General features: G+C 38.2%; 1 protein-coding gene across 3 annotated transcripts in view; it reads right to left on the reverse strand.

Moving 5' to 3' along the window:
• Nucleotides 1-24,422, reverse strand: part of LOC110223048 (sodium/hydrogen exchanger 9B1-like) — an 82,102-nt gene that overhangs the window by 46,651 nt on the left and 11,029 nt on the right. The window contains exons 1-4 of one of the 3 annotated variants that reach the window (XM_021008368.2): nt 23,930-24,186; nt 16,909-16,957; nt 14,617-14,728; nt 2,666-2,836 (exon numbers count right to left, since the gene is read on the reverse strand). In XM_021008368.2, the coding sequence (XP_020864027.1) occupies nt 2,666-2,836; nt 14,617-14,728; nt 16,909-16,947 (322 nt within the window). In that variant the 5' untranslated portion in view covers nt 16,948-16,957; nt 23,930-24,186. Of the gene's footprint in view, nt 1-2,665; nt 2,837-14,616; nt 14,729-16,908; nt 16,958-18,144; nt 18,179-23,929; nt 24,187-24,422 lie in introns of those variants that run through there. The other 2 variants (XM_078148765.1, XM_021008371.2) reach the window with 2 other exon arrangements.

A 24,422-nucleotide genomic window follows, 5' to 3' on the forward strand; every position in this document is an offset into this window, starting at 1 on the left:
AAAGAGCTCCAGTCTTCTTCAGTCCTCTTTGAGATTCTTCAGTCTTCAAGTCATCTTTGAGCTTTGAGTTGCTCCAAGAGCTTCTGCCTTCCAGCTTTGAGAGGGAAGACAGATGAACCCAATCTCGCTTCAGCTTGCTGAAGGAAGAGACTCCGGGAAGACATGAGAGAAGTGGGCGGTCTCTGTCATGTCTCTATCCCCCACCCTGCTGCAGTGAAGACTTTGGGGAGTTTCCTTGTGGGTGAGATCCATAACTCTCTTGTTTGAGCTGAGTTACCTCGCTCCCAGTGGGAGAGCTCTTTTATTCTGTATCATCTGGTATATAATAGATTCTCCTGTGTATAACTGCTCTGATTTCTGTTTTGCTATGATTTGGATAAATGGGTTTCTTTGCTATTTATTCTCCATGTGTGTTTGTTGTGGAACTAGTGTTAGGTGGGGAAGAGGTCAAATTTTGGACATAGAGCTTGGGGTCCCCTTTCCTCAATAATGACAGAGGAATCAAGAGTTAGATGGAACCCAAACATATTCCTTAGACTAATAATATTTAAGGGAGCAGATGCTTCTAACCTAATAACCCTTCTCTCTGAGGACAATAGGTTGGCCTCTGGCCCCAAACTCCTACTTTCTTGGCAACAATGGAAGTCTCCCTTGGAGCAGAGTGGGAGCAGAAGATGTAAAAGATGTCTGCTCTGACTCTCTTTGAGCCATATACAAGGGTTCCTCTATTACACATGGGGCCCTACTTTTTCTAAAATTACATTTACATCTAAAATACATTTAAAATAGTTTTTAAATTGTAATGGTTAACTCTCATTGCTAAATGGATAAATAGTCAAATGGATATTAATAGACAAATTTCAAGAGAATAAAACATAAATTGTTGATAATCACTTGAAACAATGCCCAACCTCAATAATTTTTGAAAAAAGATGTAAATTAAAACAACTTTGGGTTGTTATCCTATCAAATTGGCAAAAACAAGTAAGCATAAGAACTCCATACTGGTAGGAATTTAAAATTTGTACAGTCTGGCTGTGCACAGCAAAAGCTATTTAAAAAATCATACCCTTTAATACCAATAATTTCAATTGTTGGGAAAGTGTTATCAAAACCAATCCATCCAAAGATTTTCATAATTGTATAAAATTGGAAGGAATCTAAATATTCTACACTAGGAGAAGGATTAAAGTGTAGCATAAGAATATGGGAAAATCCAATGATGTCACAAAATCAGGAATATGAGGAAAACAAAGAAATCTGGAAAGATAATTTGTGAAACAATTGAAAGTGGAAAAAACAAAGCCTCAGAACCAGAGGACAACTATATATGGGTAGGGGAGAATTTTGTATAAGCATGTTATATATACTTATATGTGTACATTTAATACACGTCAGCACCTCTGATATCACCCTGAGGGCAGGGCTTATTCCATTTTTATTTCCCTAGCACCTAGCATGGCGCCTGGCATGTGGTCAGGGACTTAATAAAATGCTTGGTGATTGATTACTTGGTCAAATGAATATAAAAATGAGGAATCCTGATGAGGATTTGAAAAAGACTGACTAAGTATGGAAATGAATTTAAGTGTAAATAGTTATTGTGATATATAAAAAGTTAGAGAGACATAGTTTCTGGGTAATTAATCATCTCATTAATAATGCTAGCATAAGGGGCAGCTAGGTGGTGCGGTGGATAGAGCACCGGCCCTGAAGTCAGGGGGACCTGAGTTCAAATCTGACCTCAGACCAGTTGACACTAGCTGTGTGACCCTGGGCAAGTCACTTAACCCCAAATGCCTAGCCAAAAAAAAAATTTTTTTTAAAAATAATGCTGGCATATTATTAATAAAAGGATGGTCATTTAGTTGTCTCTCTTAGACCAAAAGACCCCTCATAGAACCCACTCAACACTTATATGCCCTTGGAAGAGTAGGTATTCTTGAGGGTGGAAATCAACTCTGATTGGTTAACAATTAGTGAAAGAATGAATATTATAATGAGAGTCTGGGGCAAGTGACTCTGGTCACTCAGTTTTAGTCAAAGAGAATTATCTATATTAATATCACCCATCTGATAAAAGGGAGAATCCACATTTTCCCAGACCTGTCTAAGTAAAGCACAATGGGTGGAAATCCATCAATTCATTTAACTTTATCTTTTGAACAGATCTGGATTCTCCCTCTCAGTGTTAGCCCTGCGCTTCAAAAGGCTGCCTGAGTAACCTATAGGGGCTGATTTCTCAATAAGGAGGTAAGAAAAGGTGAAAAACCTTGGTCCTAATTCAATTATTAGTTATTAAATACAAGAGGGAAATAATCATTTCTCATTACTAAGCAAATTTATTTGGCTGTATTTATGTTATATTAAGTTTTTAATAAAATGTAATACATTTTATTTATTATTTTATTTATAATAAAATTTCTATTTATAATATATTTTATTATAAATAATTACATATAAATAAGATTTAATAAAATTAAAGTTCAATTTTTTAAAGGAAAAATATGTACATAATGCCTATGAGTATACAAATGAAATAAGAGAGTTATCATTACAGTGAAATGTTTCTCAGTGTTAACTTACCACTATAACTACACCAAATGTTCAAAAGTGAATTAAGCACAGTGAATTAAGAAGAATGCCTAAGTAATGTTCTACTTACCAAGAAGAGGAGGTAGTGGAGGTACTACAGGGATCTTAATAATTTCCATGAGTTTACCACCAGCAATGGAACAATAGAAAATAATTAATAGTCCAAACACGCTTCCACCAGGATAAACTTCTGCGCCTGTATAGGACCAGGCTAAAATCCAAAACAACCCCATGAGGACACCTGAAATAAGTCAGGAAAATAGATATCAGAGATATAGAATTCTTACACATAATCGTCCTTATAATCCCCACGTCTCTATTACAAGCCTCATTCTGCATCCAGCTCTACAGCCCATATTGACCCTGCTTTACTTCTATGGAGACGTTATTTCTGTTTGAATGAGTACATGCTTTTACCTACTGCATATCCCTGTGTCCAATACTTAAACAAAGATGTTCTTGCTTTGGCATTTTATTTTAATTTTTATTTTTTTCCAATTACATGTAAAAATAATTTTAAACTTTTGTTTGCTAAAATTTGGAGTTCCAGATTCTCTCCCTCACTCTTCACCTCACCCTCCTTGAGAAGGCAAAGCAATTTGACATAGATTATACATGTGCAGTCATATAAAACATTTCCATATTAGCTATGTTGTAAAAGAAAACTGACAAGAAGAAAGGGAAAAAAAGGAAGAAAGGGAGAAAAAGTAAAAAATAGTGTGCTTTGATTTGCATTCAGACTCTGTTCTTTCTCTGGAGGCGTATAGGATTTTTCATCATGAGTCCTTGGGAATTGTCTTAGATCATTGTATTGCTGAGAATAACTAAGTCATTCACAGCTGATCATCATTACAATATTGGTATTACCATATACAATGTTCTACCCACTTCATTTTGCATCAGTTCATATAAGTCTTTAGGTTTTTCTGAAAGCATCTTGCTCGTCATTTCTTATAGCACAATAATATTCTATTTCATACCCATACCACAACGTGTTCAGTCATTCCCCAATTGATGGGCATGCCTTCAGATTCCAATTCTTCGTCTCCACAAAAGAAGCTGCTATAAATATTTTTGTCCTTATAGATCTTTTCCTTTATTTTTTTTTAAATCTCTTCAGAGTACAGACCTAGTAGTGATATTTTTTAAGTTAAAGGGTATGCACAGTTTTGTAGCCCTTTGGGCACAGTTCCAAATTGTTCTCCAGAATGGCTGGATCCACCAATAGTGCATCAATGTCCCAATTTTTCCATATCCCCTCCAACATTTGTCATTTTCCTTCTCCATCATATTAGCCAATCTGATAGATATGAGGCGGTATTTTTATTTCTCTAATCAATAGTGAATTTGAGCATTTTTATATGACTATAGATAGCTTTGATTTCTTTGTCTGAAAATTGCCTGTTCATATCCTTTGACCACTTAGCAATTGGGGAATGACTTGTATTCTTGTAAATTTGACTCACATATTTGAGAAATGAGGACTTTATCAGAAAAACTTGCTGTAAATTCCTCTCCCCGCCCAGTTTTCTACTTTCCTTCTAATTTTAGCTGCATCAGTTTTTGTTTTTGCAAAATCTTTTAAATTAAATTTAATCAAAATTACCCTTTTTAGGGCAGCGAGGTGGAGCAGTGGATAGAGCTCTGGCCTTGGAGTCAGGAGGACCTGAATTCAAATCTGCCCTCAGACACTTGACACTTACTAGATGTGTGACCCTGGGCCAGTCACTTAACCCTGATCACCTCAACAAAAATGAAACAAAATTACCCTTCTTATATCCTGTACTGTTCTCTATTTCTTGTTTAGCCATAAATCCTTCCCTTATCTATAGATCTGATAGGTAAACTCTTCCATGCTCCCCTAATTTGCTTATGGTATTACCATTTATTGAGCAGCTAGGACACACAGCAGATAGTATGTTGGTCCTGAAGTCAGGAAGACTCATCTTCCTGCGTTCAAGTCTGACCTCAGACATTTACTAGATGTGTGACCCTGAGCAAATCACTTAACCCTGTTTGCCTTAGTTCTTCATCTGTCAAATTAGCTTGAGAAGGAAATGGCAAACCACTTTAATATCTTTACCAAGAAAAACTCAAACAGGGTCACAAGGAGTCAGACATGACAACAACAGCAAATCATCCTTTATGTCTAAATCATGTACCCATTTTGGTTTTATCTTGGTATATGGTGTGAGTTTCTGCCAAATTGCTTTCCAATTTTCCCAGCAATTTTTGTCCAATAAAGAGTTTTTGTTCCAAAAGCTTGGATCATTGCATTTATCAAACACTAGTTTACTATGGTCATTTACTATTGTGTATTATTGTGTACCTAATCTATTCCATTGATCCACCACTCTATTTCTTAGCCAGTACCTGATTTCCTTTGACATTAAAAAAAGGCAGTATTTTGATATTGAATGTTCTTAAAATGTGATGTTTTTCAAAAACTTTTGGTGATATAATGTTGTCATGGTTTTTGTTTTAAAGAATGTAGCAATTGGAGGACTATTGTTAATGAGAGAATTCCCACTCTCCTCAGATATCTGTCTGTTCTCCTTCCTCACTACACTAACTCTTCTCTGTATTTATCCTGTGTCCATCATTACTGAAAACCATGAGGGAAAAAAAAAAGCTAAAAAGTGTCTTGGGCATATTCAGAGCCATTTCTTCTGCCAAGTATTCTCTTTGTACTAAGATTACAATGTCAGAATTCAGAATCGTCTTGAAGCTTCCTGAGCTCCTCACTGAAGAGTTCATTTCTACTTTGGGTTCAAAAGTTACAATGGGTGATGGGGGCTCACTTCCCTAAAGTATCCCTCACATTTTTTTTCAAGCCTAGGTCACTATTGTGTTTGGCACCTCTTAGAATCAAATTAATCTAAAGTGGTGGTTCTATTTAATAGTTTGCAAACCCCTTGGGGTTTTACACCAATGGTTTGAGGAATTCACATTAAAAATTCTGGTACGGTGCCTAAGACTGTAAATAACTGCCTAATTATGTGACAAATGTGCTTTCCCATTGTAACAGCAAGCATGTACACATTTGAAGCATTTTAGGTTTGTTTCTGTAGCAATTCAAGACTTTCATGATCACACACACCATGACTTCGGTGTTTGTGCAGCACGTCCATCAAACTCTCATCGCTTCTAAGTTCAATGTATTCTTGCTGCTTCTCAACTAGCCATCACACTACTTCCAAACCATAAAAAGGGTCTGACATTTGAATACCAACTCATTCCCAACAAATGGACAGATGAGTACACAAACCCTCATTTGTGTACACCACACCACACCACACCACACCACACCAGAGTAGCCCTCTCGGTCCCATTGGTTACCCTGTGACTGTAACTCATCAGCTGGGTAATCATGTGATCAAGAAGGCTGACATTCTTTCGGTGCAGGGTTGTTTGAAAATCATGAGAGTGGCATGCACATGAGATGTCATCTCAAAACCATCATGGACCGATGCAAAGTTTCTGCAGACACAAGCCTTCTATTGCCTCTCATTGTGCTATTAAGGCTGTTTTCCACTTCAATTTTATCTTCTGCATATACTCTTTTTCTTCTGTCTGGTGGATTTCCAGATGAACTGGTTTGCAATTGGTTGTTCAGTAGAGTTTTTGTGAGAAGACAAAGAGAAGAAAGAGGTTTCTTCCTTGCTAATGTTAATTTGTATATAAATATTGTTTAAAAATGAAGCAATATAGGAAATTGAACTTTAAGTATATTTATTAATACAGTACTAGTCACTAGCCAGTTGAAAAGTAAATATCTTATATTGTAACTAGCTATTAATTTTCTTCAATTAGTTAAGAAGCTAAATATTTTTTTAAAAGTCCATCTCTCAGCAAGAAAGCTTGTAAAATTCTACCATTTTCTACCACATATTTGTGTGTGGCTATTTCCATTTTATTCTTGTTTTAAATTAAAAAAAAAACAGGAATAAATTCAATGTGGAAACAGATTTGACTGTATTTTTCTGTTCAAATAAAAAATTCAACACCAAAATTAGTTTACATATATCATTATATTATGTCAAATATCTCGAAAAACGTAGCTTACTTCATTTAAAATGTTTCAATCAGACTTGTAAAATAAAAAGGTTTATTATGAAGTAAAAATTTATGGTCTTGCTGGATCACTTATTTCGACTCTTATAGAGTGTCATTCCACATCAAATATTCCTAATTATTTCATAATTAGATTTTTATAATATCATACCTAGAATTTTCATCTTTATAGATAGATATGATGTAAATCTTAATTTGGAGCTTTTTAAAGCAAAAGTTGTCATTGTAGTTGTTGCATGAATGAATAAATTTATGGGCAGCTAGGTGGCGCTGCAGTGGAGAGCTGGACTTGAGGTCAGGAAGACTCATCTTCATGAGTTCAAATCTCGCTTCAGACACTTATTACCTGTGTGACCCTGGGCAAGTCATTTAACCTTTTTGCCTCAGTTTCCTCATCTGCAGAATGAGCTATAGAAGACAATAGCAAACTACTTCAGTATTTTTGCCAAGAAAACCCCAAATTGGGTCACGAAGAATCAGACATCACTGAAATGACCAACAACAAATAAATAAGTCCAAAATAATATTTTGAAGTCCATATGCAATTAGTACGAGTGTTCACAAACCATTTTTTCTTGCTGTTAAAAGGGGCTCCTGGAACAAAAAACATGGGAACCACTGATCTATGATCATCGATACAGAAGGATTCCATAACAGTTTATACTTCAGTGTATTCAAAGTATAAAGGGTTCATGGGGAAACACTCTGTATTGGATAAATTTCCATAAGCATAAAAAAGAAATGCAAATAGGACACAAGAGATCAGAAAAGTATGAGTGAAAGTAGAAGGAAAGAAATCAGTAAGAGAGATATAAGAGAAAAGGAAATATTTGGTTTAAAGTGCATAAAAACTCTGTTTTCTACCTTATGGAGAAAGATAAGTGCAGCTTATTTATTAGTGGGACCTAAAGTTAATTCTACGAAAGTAAATGCTCTTGCTTTATCTTTCTTTTTAACTTTTAATTTTTTTTCATTAAAAATTTTGTCACTCCTCTCATTACAAAAAAGACAAAAAGCAAAACCTTATTAACAACTACGCAAAACCAAAACTAATTCCTGCTTTGGCCGTGTCCAAAAAACAGGCATCTCAAACTGCATCCTGAGCCCAACACTCCTTTGTTAAGAGGTGGGGTGCATGCTTCACCATGGATCCTTTGGAATTATGTTTCACTAAATGCACTGATCGGACTTCTTAAGTCTTTCACAGTTTATCTTTATAATACTGTTCTTCTTAACTTCACCCTGCATCAATTCTTACAAGTCTCAAGTTTCTCTGAAAGCATCCTTTTCGTCATTCTCATAATGTGTTCACTATTTCCCAACTTATGGGCACTCCCTTAGTTTCTAGTTCTTTGCCACCACAAAAAGAAACACTATAAATATTTTTGCACATGTTAGTGCTTTTCCTTTGATCTCTTTGAGACTATAGCTATATAATAAGGTTTCGATTCTCTAGGAGAGGCTGAGAATTTTCAAATAGTCAAGTTTTGAATGAATGTATTATGGCTAATTCAAAGCAGATTCTTTCGTAACAAAAAATTGTAAACTTCATCCCAAAACATTAGCTAAAAAAAAAAACCTCACCATGTAAGAACATAACTCACTTTATACAAATTAGTCATAATCTGGATACAACAATATTGAAAACATTCAATTTACTTGAACAAAAACTTAGTGCTGTCCACGTGCAAGGCCCTATACTAGTTGCTAGTGACAGAAAACTGACAACAAAACAGTACTGACACTTCCACTCTACAGAGAAACAAGTAATGCAAAGTAGAGTGGACTAGGGAAATTCCAGTACCACCTGAAGTGAAATTCTAGAATGTGGGTCATTGTGAATTCCTGATAAAAACTGAAGAATTATCCCAAACTGTTGAAATTTAAGGCCATTTTTGGAGGCAACTGATGAAATACAGGATACTTCTAATGATTGGCTGACTGAGGATCAATCTTGTTACCTGGTACTCTATTAAAGCAAATTCTTCTCATTCCGGGGTCTCTCAGCTCTCAAGGGCTTATTCTTTGCCTTTTGCCTTGTTCTGAAGTGCAGCAAAGGGGTGTGAGGGAAAATTTCTACACCCTCTCTCTCAACCTTCAGAGAAAGCATTGGAGACTTTAACAGTAGCTTGTGTCAGTGGGAGACGTGTGCTTAGATATGACCTGGAGAGAGGGGGCTCAAAGACACTGTTCCTGAACCCTATCCCTCTACATAGAGAAGTGAGAGGATTCTGGATTCTCGAGGTAGTAGAATCCTGCAATCGTGCCTTTTAGAAGAGAAAACAGATTTCCTAGTTAGCCCCAGCTTTGAAAGTAGCTTTGTGGGTGACCCCAAATTCAAGAAGTTTGGAGTTCAAGGTTCTGGGCACAGAGATTTTGAGAGAGATTGATTGCCTGATGCAGTTTGCTCCTTGGAGAAAGGGACGGATAGTCCTAGAGCAGACCTGCACAACTCAGCGGTAGGTTCGGGCCGCAGATAGCTTAGACCAGAGACCCAGGTTGGTTGCCGTGAGTCAAGTGACAAACAGGAGAGAGTGCGCAGTGGCAACCCTGCATTTTTCACAGGCTGCTCCAAATCCTTTAGCCGGATGCAGGTGGCCTGCGGGGCGTGTGTTGTGCAGGCCTCACCTAGAGGATCTGATGAGAAGGGATGCGTTTCAGCCAGCACCAAAGCATGTTTACCTTCTAAACCACCAGGTGGCGCTGTACACCTTGGGGAGATAGCGTAGTACTCGGGAAGGGCTTCATTGCCATGGTAGAGGCTTGCTCCACTAGCTGCCTCAGTTCAACTCCTTTTGCAGAGGCTGGGGAAGAGAAGCCGCTGGTGGATTTGAGCGCTTTAAGATTATTTGTTCATTGGCTCTTGTGAGTCTTTTGCAACTTAAATATCCTCTACGGAATTTTTTCATATCCAACAACTCTATCCTAGGTAGAATGGTTGTGCAGGATTTGGATGGTGACACTGTTAGATCCGAGCCAGTTTTATTGTGGAGACTTTTCTAGATCAATCCATCTGAGGACAATGAACCACAGAAAGAAATTGAACCTCCCTGGTTGCCTTTCAATCTCAGCTGAAATCCCATCTTCTAAGGAACGGCCCCTTAATTCTAGCGCCTGCCTATGTTAATTATTTCCTCTTTATCAGGTAGATAGTTTGCTTTGTACCTAATTGGTTTTATGTTGTCTTTTGACTCTTTTTGTACCCCCAGAGCTTAGCATAGTACCTGACACATAGTAGGCACTTTGTTTCTTGACTGATTGTTTGAATTGGTTCTTGAGGTGAAGTCTCTAGAATGGGGTTCAGTGTGTGTGTGTGTGAGCTCAGAATTCTTGGGGGCAAGGGGTAGGGGACAACCAGTACTGGAGTATTTCAAGAGAGCGAGGGCACCAATATCTGCCACTGTTGTTGAGACGTTTTCAGTCATGTCCCATTTTTCCTGACTCTTTTTCTTGGCAAAGATATTGGAGTAGTTTGCCGTTTCCTTCTCCAGCTCATTTGACAGATGAAGAAACTGAGGCGAACAGGGCTAAATGACTTGCCTGGGGTCAAATCTGAGGACAGATTTGAACTCAGGAAGACGAATATTCCTGACTCCAGGGCCAGCATTCTATCCACTATGCCACCTAGCTGCCCTTAACACTGCACTAACATTTGAGGGGAATCTCAAAAGGCTTTGCATAGGAACACCTATGTACAAGTATATTATAGTCTGTTTAAAGCCATAGAGGCAGGGCTTCCAGTTAGGAAAGTGATGTAAAAGGTTGTAGAGGAGCCCTGATCTCACCCAAATACTCCAGCAAAGATCTAAAAAAGAAAGCACCAGTTCAAATCACGTTCAAGAAATCCAAAGAGAAACAACGCTTTGTTCCAGCCCAGGATTTGCATGCAAAGAAGTAAGTGTGCAGGCATTGGGATCCTTTCTGGGAAACCAGCATAACAGAAGAACAGATGAAAAGCCTGCCAGAGCTCTGCCTAGGAACACTCCACTGACCCCTGAAGCCTGTAGTACTCTGACCCTGATGTTCAAGGTTGGCTGAAAGTTCACAGTGCCCTGGACGGGGTGGATGAGCTAGCAATGATTACAGATCTCAGAGGGAGGACATTCCAGGGGGCCATAGACTGCAGAGTCCTTACTCCGGATAATGAAGAAAGATCATAACGGGGACGATTTTTGATTAGGAGGGAACTGATCAGAGCTGTTTCATGGAAATATTAACCCAGCGTCTTTTTGAAGGACATTTAGGAGAGGGGAGAGATTATAAATTAGGAGATTATTGCAGTAGTCCAGGTAGGAGATTCTAAGGTTCTGAACTTCAGTGGTGGCAGTGTATAAACTGGATAGATACTGTGGAAATAATGAGATATTCAAATAAAATTCTGTGATGGCACAGTGGATAGAGCATTGGCCCTGGATTCAGGAGGCCCCGAGTTCAAATCTGGTCTCGCATCCATAACACTTACTAGCTGTGTGACCCCGGGCAAGTCACTTAACCCCAATGCCTAGCCAAAAATAAATAAATGAATGTAATTCTATGATGAGTGTTAAGAGTAAGCAGAAGTAAGCTGATTTGCAATCATTTATATATTCACAGCTAGTGTAGGCATATTATTTTATATAATTGAGACACACTCACATACGAGTTGGTTGTTAAACTATACAAACCCAACAGGCCAACAGTTGGAGATGGGGGTAATGGTAAGAGGGATGATGATAGTGGGAAGAGAGCAAATGTGGCAAGGGGTGTTGTGGGTGTGGATCACAGGGAGGTAAAAATAAACGTCTCTAGCATTTCCTTTCTACCCTTCTCTTAGGGAAATTTTGATTTCCTTGGATAGGAAACGGGAGGTTGGGGCCAGAGGCTGGCCACTCTGCTCTCCTTAGAGAGAGGGGGTACCAGGCCAAAATTATATCTATCTGCCCCCTTAAATATTATTAGTCTAGAGGATGTGATTTTTAGGTTCAAGTTCAACTTCTGATCATTATTTTTTTTAAGGCAATTGAGGTTAAGTGACTTGCCCAGGGTCACACAGCTAGTGTCAAGTATTTAGTCTGAGGCTGGATTTGAACTCAGGTCCTCCTGACTTCAGGGCTGGTGCTGTATCCACTGCTCCACCTAGCTGCCCTGATTATTTGTTAGTAGGGAAGAAGTACTCGAAACTTTATATTCAAGGCTTGACTCTCTTCCAACCAAATGCCACACACATAGCAAATAAACCTGTTTACCCAAGCTGATTTAAAAAAACCCAAACAAACAGAAATCAGAGAAAGCATACGTAGAAGAATATATTCTAGACAATACAAAGTAAAAGAGCTCTCCTGTTGGGGGTGAAGTGATGTACAGCTCAACCAAGACAGAGAATCCCAGATTTCAGCCAAAGGGAAATTTCCCTGAAGTCTCTAGTGTAATAAGCTGGAGATGGGGAAATGATAGAGAATGCCAGTTCCTCTCACACTGGCGTCTCCCCAGAGTCTCTTCCCTTCCGTGACCTGAGGAGAAGTTGCATTGTGTATCTTTCCTCTCAAAGCTGGAGCCAGAAGAGCCAAGATCTCTCTTCTCTCTTGCTCTCACCAATTCTTCCAGCCTCTCACACATGCTCAGGACATTGAGTAATCAATCTCCACTGATGAGGAGAGTCCCATACACTTAGCCCTTGAAGACAAGGGTTACACAAGTAAAATAAACTTCCTCATCCTGAATGGGGGAATCAAAATGGAAAAATGAAAGGATAGAACTAGAATTTAAGGGCATGCTCACCAGTTAGGGAATAGCTGAATAAATTGGGATGTATGAATGAAATGGGATATTACTGAGCTGTAAGAAATAATGGAAGAAGATGGAATTCAAGAGAATTCAAAGTGTGAACTGACGCAGCACAGGAAGAACCATTTTTTTAAAGGACAACATCGCACAGAAGAACGAACAGCTTTGAAAGACTTAAGAACTGTAACCATTGCGAGGATCAGCCACATTTCTAGAGGAACTCTGAGGAAGTCTATCACCCCACCTCTTGACAGAGCTGATGGACTCAAAGTGCAGAAAGATACACATTTTGAGGCACACCTACTACATATATAGATTCTTCTTCTTGACTATGCTTATTTCTTATTAGGGTTTTTTTTCTCCTTTCTATTAGTCTTCAAATCAGAGGCAAGAGGAGATTAGCAATAGTGATGCCAAAAAAAAAAAAGAAAGAGGGCCATGGAAATACACACACACACACACACACACACACACACACACACACACAGCACAGACAGGAATGGCAGAAGGAAATTCAGAAGGAAACACAGGGAAGTAAGACAGTTCTAAAAGTTACATGTAGAATTATTAGATAGTTACTAAAAAGTTGCATGAAATAGAGATTCATGGTTTCATATACAATTCTCTTTTTATGTCCTGGTGTATATAAACAGATGCTTTCTTTTTGATGTTTAAGTTTTTTTTAATTTAATGTAGATGTCAAAAGTATATTTGATATGTTTAATAGGAATGCATATGTATAGCCTATACTAGATTATGTGCCGTCTTGGGGAGGAAAGTGGGGAGGGAGGGGGAGAAAAATTTTAAACTCAAAAGCATATGGAAGTGATTGTTGATAAATCAAAATAAATTAATTTTTAAAAGGGTATATTTGAAAAGAAAATATTTCATAGAATCACAAAACTTAAAAGAGTTGGAAGGGACCTTAGCAGCTATCTAGTCCAAATAATTTCTGAGTCTAAGAAAAAAAATCAACATGAAAACATCCAGGGAAGATTAAAATATAGATCTACAAGAGACAAGTACTTGTTTATTTCAACATCCTTTCCAATAACCAAAAAGTAACACTACTGTCTCAGCTGGTTGGGGGAAATGTTCTAGTTGTTTATTCACAATGATGCCTACACCAAGTATCAGTCATATCATAGGATCTGAATAATAATGAGTGAATGAGGCAATGGCTTTGTGATATGTGTGTGTGTGGCTTGTGTTTTTTTTTTTAACTAAGCTATTTAAGCTCTGGTTTCCTAACCTATTCCTAACAATAATGAAAAGCTGCTGTGAGCAAAATTCTTTTTAACCCTTAAAGCACCTTACAAAAGTGAGTTGTGAGTATTCTACTTAGAATTTCCCCGTTCCCCATTAATGCATTGTTGGTAGAGTTGTGAACTGATCCAACCATTTTGGAGAACAATTTGGAACTATGCCCAAAAGGCTGTAAAAATGTGCATACCGTTTGACCCAGCAATTGCACTTCTAGGGCTGTATCCCAAAGAGATCATAAAAATGGGAAACAGACCCACATGTACAAAAATATTCATAGCAGTTTTTCTGTGGTGGCAAAGAATTGGAAAATGAGAGGATGCCTTTCAATTGGGGAATGGTTGAGCAAGTTGTGGTATATGAATGTAATCGAATACTATGGTGCTATAAGAAATGATGAGCAGGAGGACTTCAGAAAAACCTGGAAAGATTTGTATAGACTGATGTTGAGTGAAGTGAGCAGAACCAGGAGAATGTTGTACACAGTAACAGCCACGTTGTGCGATGACTAACTTTGATAGACTTAGCCTTTCTCAGCAATGCAACGATCTAAGACATCTCCAAAAGTCTCATATCCAGAGAAACAACTATGGTGTTGGAATGCACATCGAAGCATACTATTTGCTCTTCTTTTTTTCTTCTGTTGTGTTTTGTTTCTTCTTTCTTGTGGTTCCTCCTATTGATTCCAATTCTTCTTTACAACATGACTAATGTGAAAATATGTTTAATAGGAATATATATGTAGAGCCTATATCAGATTACATGCCATCTTGGGGAGGAGGGAGGAGAGTGAAGGGGAGGAAATTTAAAACTCAAAAGCTTATGGAAGTGAATGTTGAAAACTAAAAGTAATTAATTTAAAAAGAAATTTAAAGGAAAAAAAATAATTTCCCCCTTCCCTTCTAACTTGATCTTACATACCATTTGTTACTATTTTGTTGAATTGCCCTCTGGGTGGCCATAATTTAAATATCTTAGTTTTCTTTGATTCTTCCAAAAGAATGGTTTCTTCAATTTTTTCGTCTTCAAGTTCCTAAAGCAAATAATGAAATCTTATCAGAAGTATATTTTTGATAAATGTTTTCTGAACTCAAGAAATTACCACATATTTCTAAAAAATCAGAACCCTTTATTATTACCATCAAGAATGGGCAGTTAGGTAGCATATGAAAAAAACCCAAACAACAACAACAACAACAAAAAACCTGGAGTCAAGAGGACCTGAGTTGAAAGCCAGCCTCAGACACTTATTAGCTGAATGACCCTGGGCAAGTCACTTAACACCAATTGCCTTCCCCCCTAAAATGGGGATCAAATGGAGACTAATATCTTATGGTGTCTTCATTGATAACAATGATAATATGAATACATTTATGTAGTGTATCAGTTTGCAAACTGTGAATGAAGTGGCACTCAAAGGAGTTACAGTAGTGTTTTTAGTTCACCTTGATTCAGAGAATTATATAAATACAAGTTGTATGACAGTTAAATGTACATTTATGTAGATTTCATGGGTCTTTATAACAGGTACATGATCAAAATTCCTTCTCAAATATTCATAACCAGACAAGGAATAAAAGGCTATAAAAGATAAATTGGACAATTTCAGCTGTATAAAATAATGGCTTTTGCACAGACACAGCCAATGTAACTAAAATAAAGTTATGGATCGTGAAATCTTTATATCAAACATCTGATAAAAGTCTGATGTACAAAAGCTACAGAAAACTGACACAAATTTATGACCATGTTTATGTCCAATTGATAAAGTCAAGGAATATGAATAGCTTTCAAATAACAGAATGCAGGTGATAAACCACCACATTTTAAAAAAAATTTCAATTATTGAGAGAAATGTAACTAAAACAGGGCAGCTACATGATGCAGTGGATAGAGCACCAGCGCTGGCCGGAGTCAGGAGGACCTGTGTTCAAATCCAGCCTCAGACACTTGACACTTACTAGTTGTATGACCCTGGGCAAGTCACTTAACCCCATTGCCCAGCCAAAAAAAGAAAACAAAAAAAGAGGCAAGTACCTTTTCACATCTTTTCTGGGGAAGGTTAACTATGCTATTTTTAAATTTTTAATTTTCTTTTAAATTATGGAAATAAATATCAACAAACACGGACATTTCAAAATACAAGAGAAGAGAAAAAGACTATATAAAATTGTGAACTTCTTTTATGTTCAGGAGAAGAACGTGAGGCTGGTGCCCTTGCATAGCCCTCCCTCACTTAAATCCAATTCACTTGCAAGTCGTGGCATCACCTTCCTGATGTCATGGTCCTCTTCAAGAATGAAGGACAAACCAAACACAACACAATGCAACAACTTTTGTAAAAGAATAGCTGTGCATTTAATTTGACACATCACTAACAAAAGCCCCTGTTGGTCTGTGCCCCCTTTTGAACTTCCTTCTAAGGGTAGTTATTCTTATAACATATAATTAAGAGCTAAAAAAGGACCTAGATATAATCTAGTCCAACCACTTCATTTTACAGAGGAGGAAAGGGACACTCTGCGAGGTTAAGTCAAGGAGTCACATAGGGTCACATAGTAGGGCAACAGAGCTGGGATTTGAACCCAAGTCCTCTCACTCCAATTCAATAAATATTTACTAGTACCTCCACTGTGCCAGGCATCATTGTTCGTGGTGCTGGGGAAACAGACAAAAATGAAACCACCCCTATTCTGAAGGAGCTTACATATTACTTGGGAAAGCGTACATCTAAAGACACAGCCTGGGTTATGTGGCAGATGAAACTCTAGAATGCCCCAAAAAGTGGTAAAAGCATTTGAGTGCAGTCCATGGACACACAGTCTAGATGTCATTGCCTTGGTAAGGTTAGAGAGGGTCATCATCAGAGGGTGGGCCACTAAGTAATGAGGTTCTCAGCCTTGTTCCACTTATACCACACTACTCACTCATCTCTAAGCCAATGGGGCCAGCCCTCCCAAATGCCACTTCTTTAAGCTTTTACCCAAACCTATTTTGATCCTGTAATTACTTTGTTCCACTCTTCCCCTTTAAGCACCTCTATATGGCCACAGTCAACCTCTGCTCATTCACCCAAAGCGTCTCTCATACTTGAACAACCAACCACTAAAAATCTGATAAGTGTTTAGACTTTATATGAAATTTTCTAAAACATTATGAATGAACCTTCTGTCTGATGATTGAAACAGTTTTGTAAAACATAATCAACTTTACCTGAGTAGGTGCTTGGGGGTCTTCACTTTGGGCTTCCATAATGTGTTTGCTAGGAAGATTTAAAAGGAAAAGAAAACAAAACTGTTTTTAAAAAAAGGAACTAGAACATATACTCAACACCAAGCCAGAAGGGACTTCCTTGTCCTTAGATGTTTTCTTTTTAATTACTAGAAGAATGCTAAGTTTGGGTTCATGAGCCTAGGTTCAAATTCTGGGTTTCCACTTTCTCGCTTTGTGATTTTTAAAACAAGTCATTTACCCTCTCCTGGACTCACTTTCCTCATCTAGAGAACGAAGAGGTTCAACTAGACAGGATGTAAGGCACCTCCTCACTCTAAATACTTTGGCTCTTACGGTTTCTCTCTTACACTGCAAAAATGAGCAAACAATTCTCATTCGTTTTTGCCTGTCTGACTACTCCTCAGGGTAGGTATCCCTCAAGGCTCTGTTCAGACTTTTTTCTAAGATACAATAGATATATGGATATTATACCTCTATGCAGATGCTTCCCAAATCTATATATTCAACTCTGATCTTTTTTTTAATATATTTGTATTTCATCAAATATTTCCCAATTACATGTAAAACTTTTTTTGACACTTATTTTTTAAAATTTTGATTTCTAAATTCTCTCCCTTTCTCCTATCCTTCCTGCACTTCTTGAAAAGGCAAGCAATATATCAATTATACATGTGGAGTAATGCAAAACATATTTCCATACTGTCATGTTACAAAAGAAAACACACACATAAAACAAGAAAAATAAATAAAATTAAAAAGTATACTTCAATTTGTACTTAGAATTTGTACATCAGTTCCCTCCAACTGGAATGTTAATGTTTGTTGATTGACTGAATCTTCTCACCTGAATTCCTTTCTCGCATTTTTATCTGCCTGCTAGACATCTTCAACCTGCATATCCTAACAGTAACACCTCTAATTCAACATAACCAAAAATTGTGGTCATTCAACATATGTCCAAAAAACTACCCCAAACTTGCTCTTCCCCAAAACTTTCTGATTTCTATTCCAAGTCACCCAGGGTCAAAACTTGAAATTCATATTTCTTTGACTTTTCCTTCTCTGTCATTCTATCACTATATCTGGTTACTAAGTCCTGTTGATTGTGCCTCCACAATATCTCTCACATCTGTCCCATGTGACCACCACCCTAGTTCAGGACCTCATCATCTGTTGCTTAGACTGCTGCAATAGGCTCCTGTTTGGTCTTATTACCTCCAGTTTCTTCCCTCTCCAAACCACCTTTCCTTGCAGGCCACCAAATAATGTTGCGAGTCATGAGTCCGAGATCAGTCCTCGGCTCACAAACCTTCAGTGGAAGGTTTCCATTTCCTTACTACCCCTAAAAAAATATTGAGAAAAATGATTATTTCTTTCTCATATTAATAGCCAATTATTAAATTAGGATTAAAGGATTTTCCACTTCCTTATCTGAAATCAACCACTATAGGAAATCTTGGGAAAAACTTACCCAACTAGGATAAAAGAATTGGTGAATTCCTCTTCATTGTGTTTGGCCAGACTGGTCTAGGGTAGAAGTGGATTCCCTCTTTGATATGTATACCAATAAGTCTCTTTGACTAAGATTTGGTGATCAAGTCACATACCCCTAAGACCTCCTTAGAATGAGCCCACGTCTCATTATAATATAATTTTCTCATTAATTGTTAACCAATTAGAGTTGATTGTCACCCTCAGGAGCACCCACTCTTACAAGAGCATATGAACCGTAAGCCCACTGCCATGAGGGTTTTTGGCATTTGAGAGTACCACTGACCTCTTTTATTAATAACATGCTAGCACTATTAATAAAATGATTAATTACCCAGAAACTATGTCTCTTGAGCTTTTTAAACATTAAAATATAAACTTCTTAGCCTGACATTTGAGGCCTTCTACAATCTGGCTGCAGCCTGCCTTGCTAGGCTTATTCCATATGACTTCTCTTCATGCATTCCACTTCAGAAAAGTGGACTATTCACTGGCCTCCAACTCGACATTTCATCTTTGGGCCTCCTTGTATTCAGGCAGAGCATGTCCCACAATTAGAATGAACTTTCTTAACTCTGTCTTCCAGAATCTTTATCTTTCTTCAAGGCTCGGCCGATGGGCGGCCACCTCTTTTGCGCAGCCCTCATCATCTTCTACTGAAATTGTTCTCTTCATCATCAAATATGTTGGGATTTGGGGCTCCCTTCCCCCCACTTCCTCCCAGTTACTCTGTGCCGGTATGTCATACCAATCTAGGGACATTACAGCTATCCCAGTGTAACATCTTTCCTGGAGGAACAGCATCATTTGTTGTTCTATTGTATTGTATCCTCAGTTCAACACAATGCCTTATACATGGTAGTTAATAACCATTAGCTGAATTTTAATTTGAACTTTGTTCAACGAAACAAAAATTCAGTTATTACATAGCATCTCACCTAATAAATTACATTTGCCTGAATGTGTCTGCTGTAGTAGGAACAATTTCACAGGAGGAACTAAGATCCGTCTGTCTATAGGTAGAAGTCATTTACAAGAGTTTCATTTTAGCAGAGTGGGACATCAAAATTGTTACTCATTGTCATGCCAGGGTATGTATGTCATAGAAGGCTGCATGAATAAAGAGGTGTAGCCCTGCCTGGGGAAGCTACGGCAAGGTCAGTGCCAGGGAGTCAGTGTGAGGTAAGGAGCACATAAGCTTCAGGGTCAGGAAAAGCCACAAGTCAGAACCCAGTTTGGGTTCCCAACCTGGTGAATTACCTAGGTACAAGTAAGCACAGCATCTCGGCATCAGGCAAACAGAAACTCCTGGGATCACAGATTTAGAGCTGGAAGGGACTTCCAAATCCAACACCCTCACTTAACATATGAGGAAACACAAGCTCATAGATACTGGCAGAAATTTTGGAACCACGCTGTCTGCAAGTATTATCGGGAAAAGTTTGGATCAAAATAGACAGAAAGGATCAGTAATCCAGGAAAGAAAAAGGGACCACCAGGACTTTGTATAACAGATATTAGCAGCAAATAAAGAGCTTAAGAACTGAGCCCAAAGCTATTTGACCTCAGACAGTTCTCAGCATGTGGGAGGCTCCTTACTATCTGTCTGACACCTGGCTTCTGAGGCTCCCCTGATCCCTAAATGTATGTTCACCTTGCTCATTTACCTGCCTGCTTCTAGTCCACGGCTGGTCCTAATGTTGTAGTTTGTAGTTGGCTTTTCCCTGGATACTTTACTTATAAAGTAGCAACAGAAGGCACTTCAGAACTGTATTAGGACACTAGACCTTTCCCCACTGATCAACCTGACAAGGACAATTCTGAAGCTCTTTCTGGTGATCCATAGACTCAGATAAGCAGTATCCTGACTCAGAATCTCTGCTCTACCAAGAGCTCTGAAATAAGACATTGCTCTTGAAACATGGGGCCAAGAAGATATGTATGTCCTCTGGAAATACTACTGAATCACACAAATAAGTGAGAAGTGAGTGCTTCTGCGTGCTGTAGGCCTATTACAGATGCCCTTGGTCTGGGCAGTTCTGCAAATGTTTCTCTGGAGCAGTGTTGTCAAACCTCTTTTGGTCACACACCCCATCGATATATCTTGAGCATGCATCCCAACATATGCAATGTTTTTGGTTGCTCAGTCGTTCCAGTTATATCTGACTCTTTGTGACCCCATTTGGGGTTTTCTTGGCAAAGATACTAGTGACTTGACATTCCCTTCTCCAGCACATTTTACAGATGAGGAAACTGAGGCTAGGTTAAATGACTTGCCCAGGGCCACACAGCTAATGTCTCATGCCATATTTGAACTCAGGAAGATGAATCTTTTTGTCTCCAGACCCAGCAGGATTTAGACTGGAAGGGACCATTTAGTACAACTCTCCCATTTTATAGATGAGGACACCCCTAGAAAGGGGAAATGATTTGCCCAAAGCTACCAGGCCCTCTTGGGAAGCTTGGTGGCACAATGGATAGAGCACCAGGTCTAGAGTCAAAAAGACTCCTCTTCCCAAGTTCAAATCTGGCCTCAGACACTTACTAGCTGTGTGTGACCCTGGGCAAGTCACTTAGCCCTGTTTGCCTCGGTTTCCTCGTCTGTCAAATGACCTGCAGAAGGAAATGGCAAGCCACTCCAGTATCTTTGCCAAGAAAACCCCAAATGGTCTCATGAAGAGTCAAACACAACTGAAATGACTGAACAAGAACAATCAGGTCATCTGGCTTCAAAATCCAGTATTCTTTCCACTACCCTGATCTCTTTGTCAGAAAAATATCTATATATGTTGAAAAATCATTTAATGAAATTACCATTTGAAAATGCTGTAAAAGTTTGTTCTTTCCATTCAAATAATGATGCTTCATTCATTTTTATCCTCAGTGTTCTTTTACCTTCATCACTTTCATCTTTTTCGTCATGATCTTCCTTGCCATCCACAACATCTTCAATGCTATCCACAACATTTGAAAAGCAGCATTTTTTTAGAGTTAGAGATGATAATTTTCTTTTTTTTAGGCGACTGGGGTTAAGTGACTTGCCCAGGGTCACATAGCTAGTAAGTGTCAAGTGTTTGGTCTGATGCCGGATTTGAACTCAGGTCCTCCTGACTTCAGGGCTGGTGCTTGATCCACTGCACCACCTAGCTGCCCCAGAGGTGATAAATTGGACATTAGCTATATTTACAGCGTCTTCATTTTTCTTCCTGATGAAGAGGTGCAATCTACTGGCCAAAGCTGATTGATTACTGTCTTTGGAAGTTGTCCTAAGTGGTTATAGCATTGTTTGTACTTAAAGGATATCTAATACCGCAGTTTTACAATCTGTTTTAGAACTAGGTCTTAATCCCTAACCAATATGTCTTTTAACATGGTTACCCAAATCTTCAATACTCATTGAATTTCTGACCTACTGTGTGGGTATTCCTTACAATCTTATAGGCCACAGTCTTGCCTGCCTATCCTATATGACACTTGCCCAGGGAGTCTGCTAAATGCTGTGGGCCTACTTCATCTCCTAACACTGTGAAGCATGTAATAGACGATTGGTTAGCCTCCATTTTAGCACACGACCGGCCCATCTTCTTTCTTTCTCTGATGCATTTCATTGATAACTTCCTTTTCCCCACTTCTTCAGAATTCCTAGTTTATTACACATTACAACCTGCTCACATCCACCATGAGCCTTTCCTTTGCCCTTTTACCAATTCTCAAATTGATTTCTCTAGAAATTTTAATGTTCCATGACCCAGTAAAACAACAACATTGTAAGAATGCTGGTATTAAAAAGATAGGCATTTATTTTGGGGAGGAGCTTGAGGGTCATTATAAAACTTTATAATTTCTCCAAAATAATCCAGTTCGTTCTCTTTCTCCTGTTCAATTTGGGCCTTGTCTGACCATAGGCATTCTTTTATCTATTGGTTTTTCCTTTGTGGATATTAAAACCAAACTCATAGAGGAGGAGTTCTTAACCTGGGGTCTATAGGCCCCAAGACTTCTGTGAATAGATTTTAGGGGGTCTGTGAAATTACATCTTTATGTCCACCGACTCATAATTAAAACGTAGTATTCCCTTCAATTATTTAAAAACATTATTCTTAGAAAGGTTCATAGGCTTCACCAGGCTGCCAAAAGAGTCCATGACACACAAAAGGCTAAGGAGCCATGCTTTAAAATGTTTGTGGATCTCATTTGTGTGGCTGTGCAGTTACAGGGCTTCTTGCAACCAGGGCAATGCCTGATGCAGCAGCATCTCAAGGATTTCATCATCTTCAAGGAATCCCTCTTTAATTTGGCTGCTGTGCTAAATGTCCTCTATGACAGTGATTGCAAGCATGTGTCTTCCTGTTGTATGATTTCCATGATATTAATGATGAGGTGAGCATCTAACAAGGTTATCTCTGCTGTTGCATCTTCCAAAGAAACTCGTATGATTTTGACATATTTCATGGGGGTCATCTATCTCACTGTAGGAGAGCCTCTAAAGGCAACATTTCTTTTACCAAATCAGATGCTTTTATCTAGTCATCAATCAGCACAGTGATGCTCTGTATTTTCTACATTTTTGTGTGCCATGACAACGATATAATTAATGTACAGTGAAATATTGCTTTCAAAAACCTGTTCCCTACCAATACCCTCAACATGATGCCTGTGACGTATGTGTAGCTTATCCTCACAAAAACTTCTACAGGTAGGAAAATAAAAGTTTACATAGATGAGTTGGTATTTATTAGTGATCTCTCCATTGACTTTTCTTGGTAGTAACAAGATCTGAAATGTTTTCCACATCTTTCATAGCTTCCCTTCTTAAGATATATTGATAATCCAACTTAGCATCCTCATATTGCAATGATTCCAGTATGGATCTTCTTTTTGTGCACTTGGTTTCATCCAGTTTCCTCTCCTATTTTTTTCTCAGTACTATTTATACTTCCTCTATAATCCAAGAATGTGATGTTAGAGGCCAGCTGTGATGGCTCTACTGTTCTCCATGGTGAAAAGAATTTGTTATAAAAATCTCTCTTTTTTTATCTGTCATCTTTTACTGACCTCTTTTCAGGGTTATCCTTAATGCCCTCAGGATGACTGCTTAGCTGTAACTCTCGCTGAGCTTTCAAACTTTTTGTCCCCTTCATTTCATCTCGCTGTTTTATTGTGGTAAAGGTGGCACTGTCTGTAATTTTCCACCATCCTTCTTTGGAAGATTTTGTTTTATTTTCACTTGTTAAATTTTACAAATGAGCTGCTATTATCATCTAAACCAGCGCTACTGCTGGCTACCGTCATTCTGCATGATATCAAGTATCTGTTGACTAAGGCTGTTTTTAGATTTCTTTCAGTCTTCTAATAGCAATTGAGTGACATTGGTTAAAATTCTGTAAGAAATTATTATACTCGGCTTTGGTGTCTTTCCTTTTTCCATTTCCCATTTTTTACATCATTCCCAGTTTTTTCAATCTGAAAAACACATACTACTTCTAGACATCCCATAAGAATAACTTACCTTTTGAGAAGTGCTGATGACCCTTTTATGAAAACTTTCTGAATTAACTACAGGTCTCAAGGTCTCTTTTTAAGTCATGGCTTCTCTCTGAATAGCACTGAGTGTGTGGTATCACCCTCTCAAGACTTACACAAATCAGACTGGGAAAAAGCACAGCCTGTTTTCAGACCTACATAGTAATAGTAATGACAATGACAAACATTTGTGTAAAGTGGGATACTCTTTTCAGAGTGCTTCCACAAACATGATCTTATTTATGGAACACAGAACATAGAATGTAGAATGCTCATTGTGAACATTTATGTATGGAATAAATACCACCTGAAAATAATGGCAAGCGTCTTTCATTTTCTCTTCCTGTCCCACTCCCCCAAACAAATAAACAACACCTACCACAAAATTTGTCCAGGGGTATTAATTGATCATAATCAGTGCAGTCGATTAATAGCAAATTCACCATCTGAGTGTAGAGTTATTCTAGTCAGAATAATTT

Source organism: Phascolarctos cinereus, unplaced genomic scaffold (genome assembly GCF_003287225.1).
Source record: "Phascolarctos cinereus isolate Bilbo 61053 unplaced genomic scaffold, phaCin_HiC Scaffold_9;HRSCAF=440, whole genome shotgun sequence".
Lineage (NCBI taxonomy): Eukaryota > Metazoa > Chordata > Mammalia > Diprotodontia > Phascolarctidae > Phascolarctos > Phascolarctos cinereus.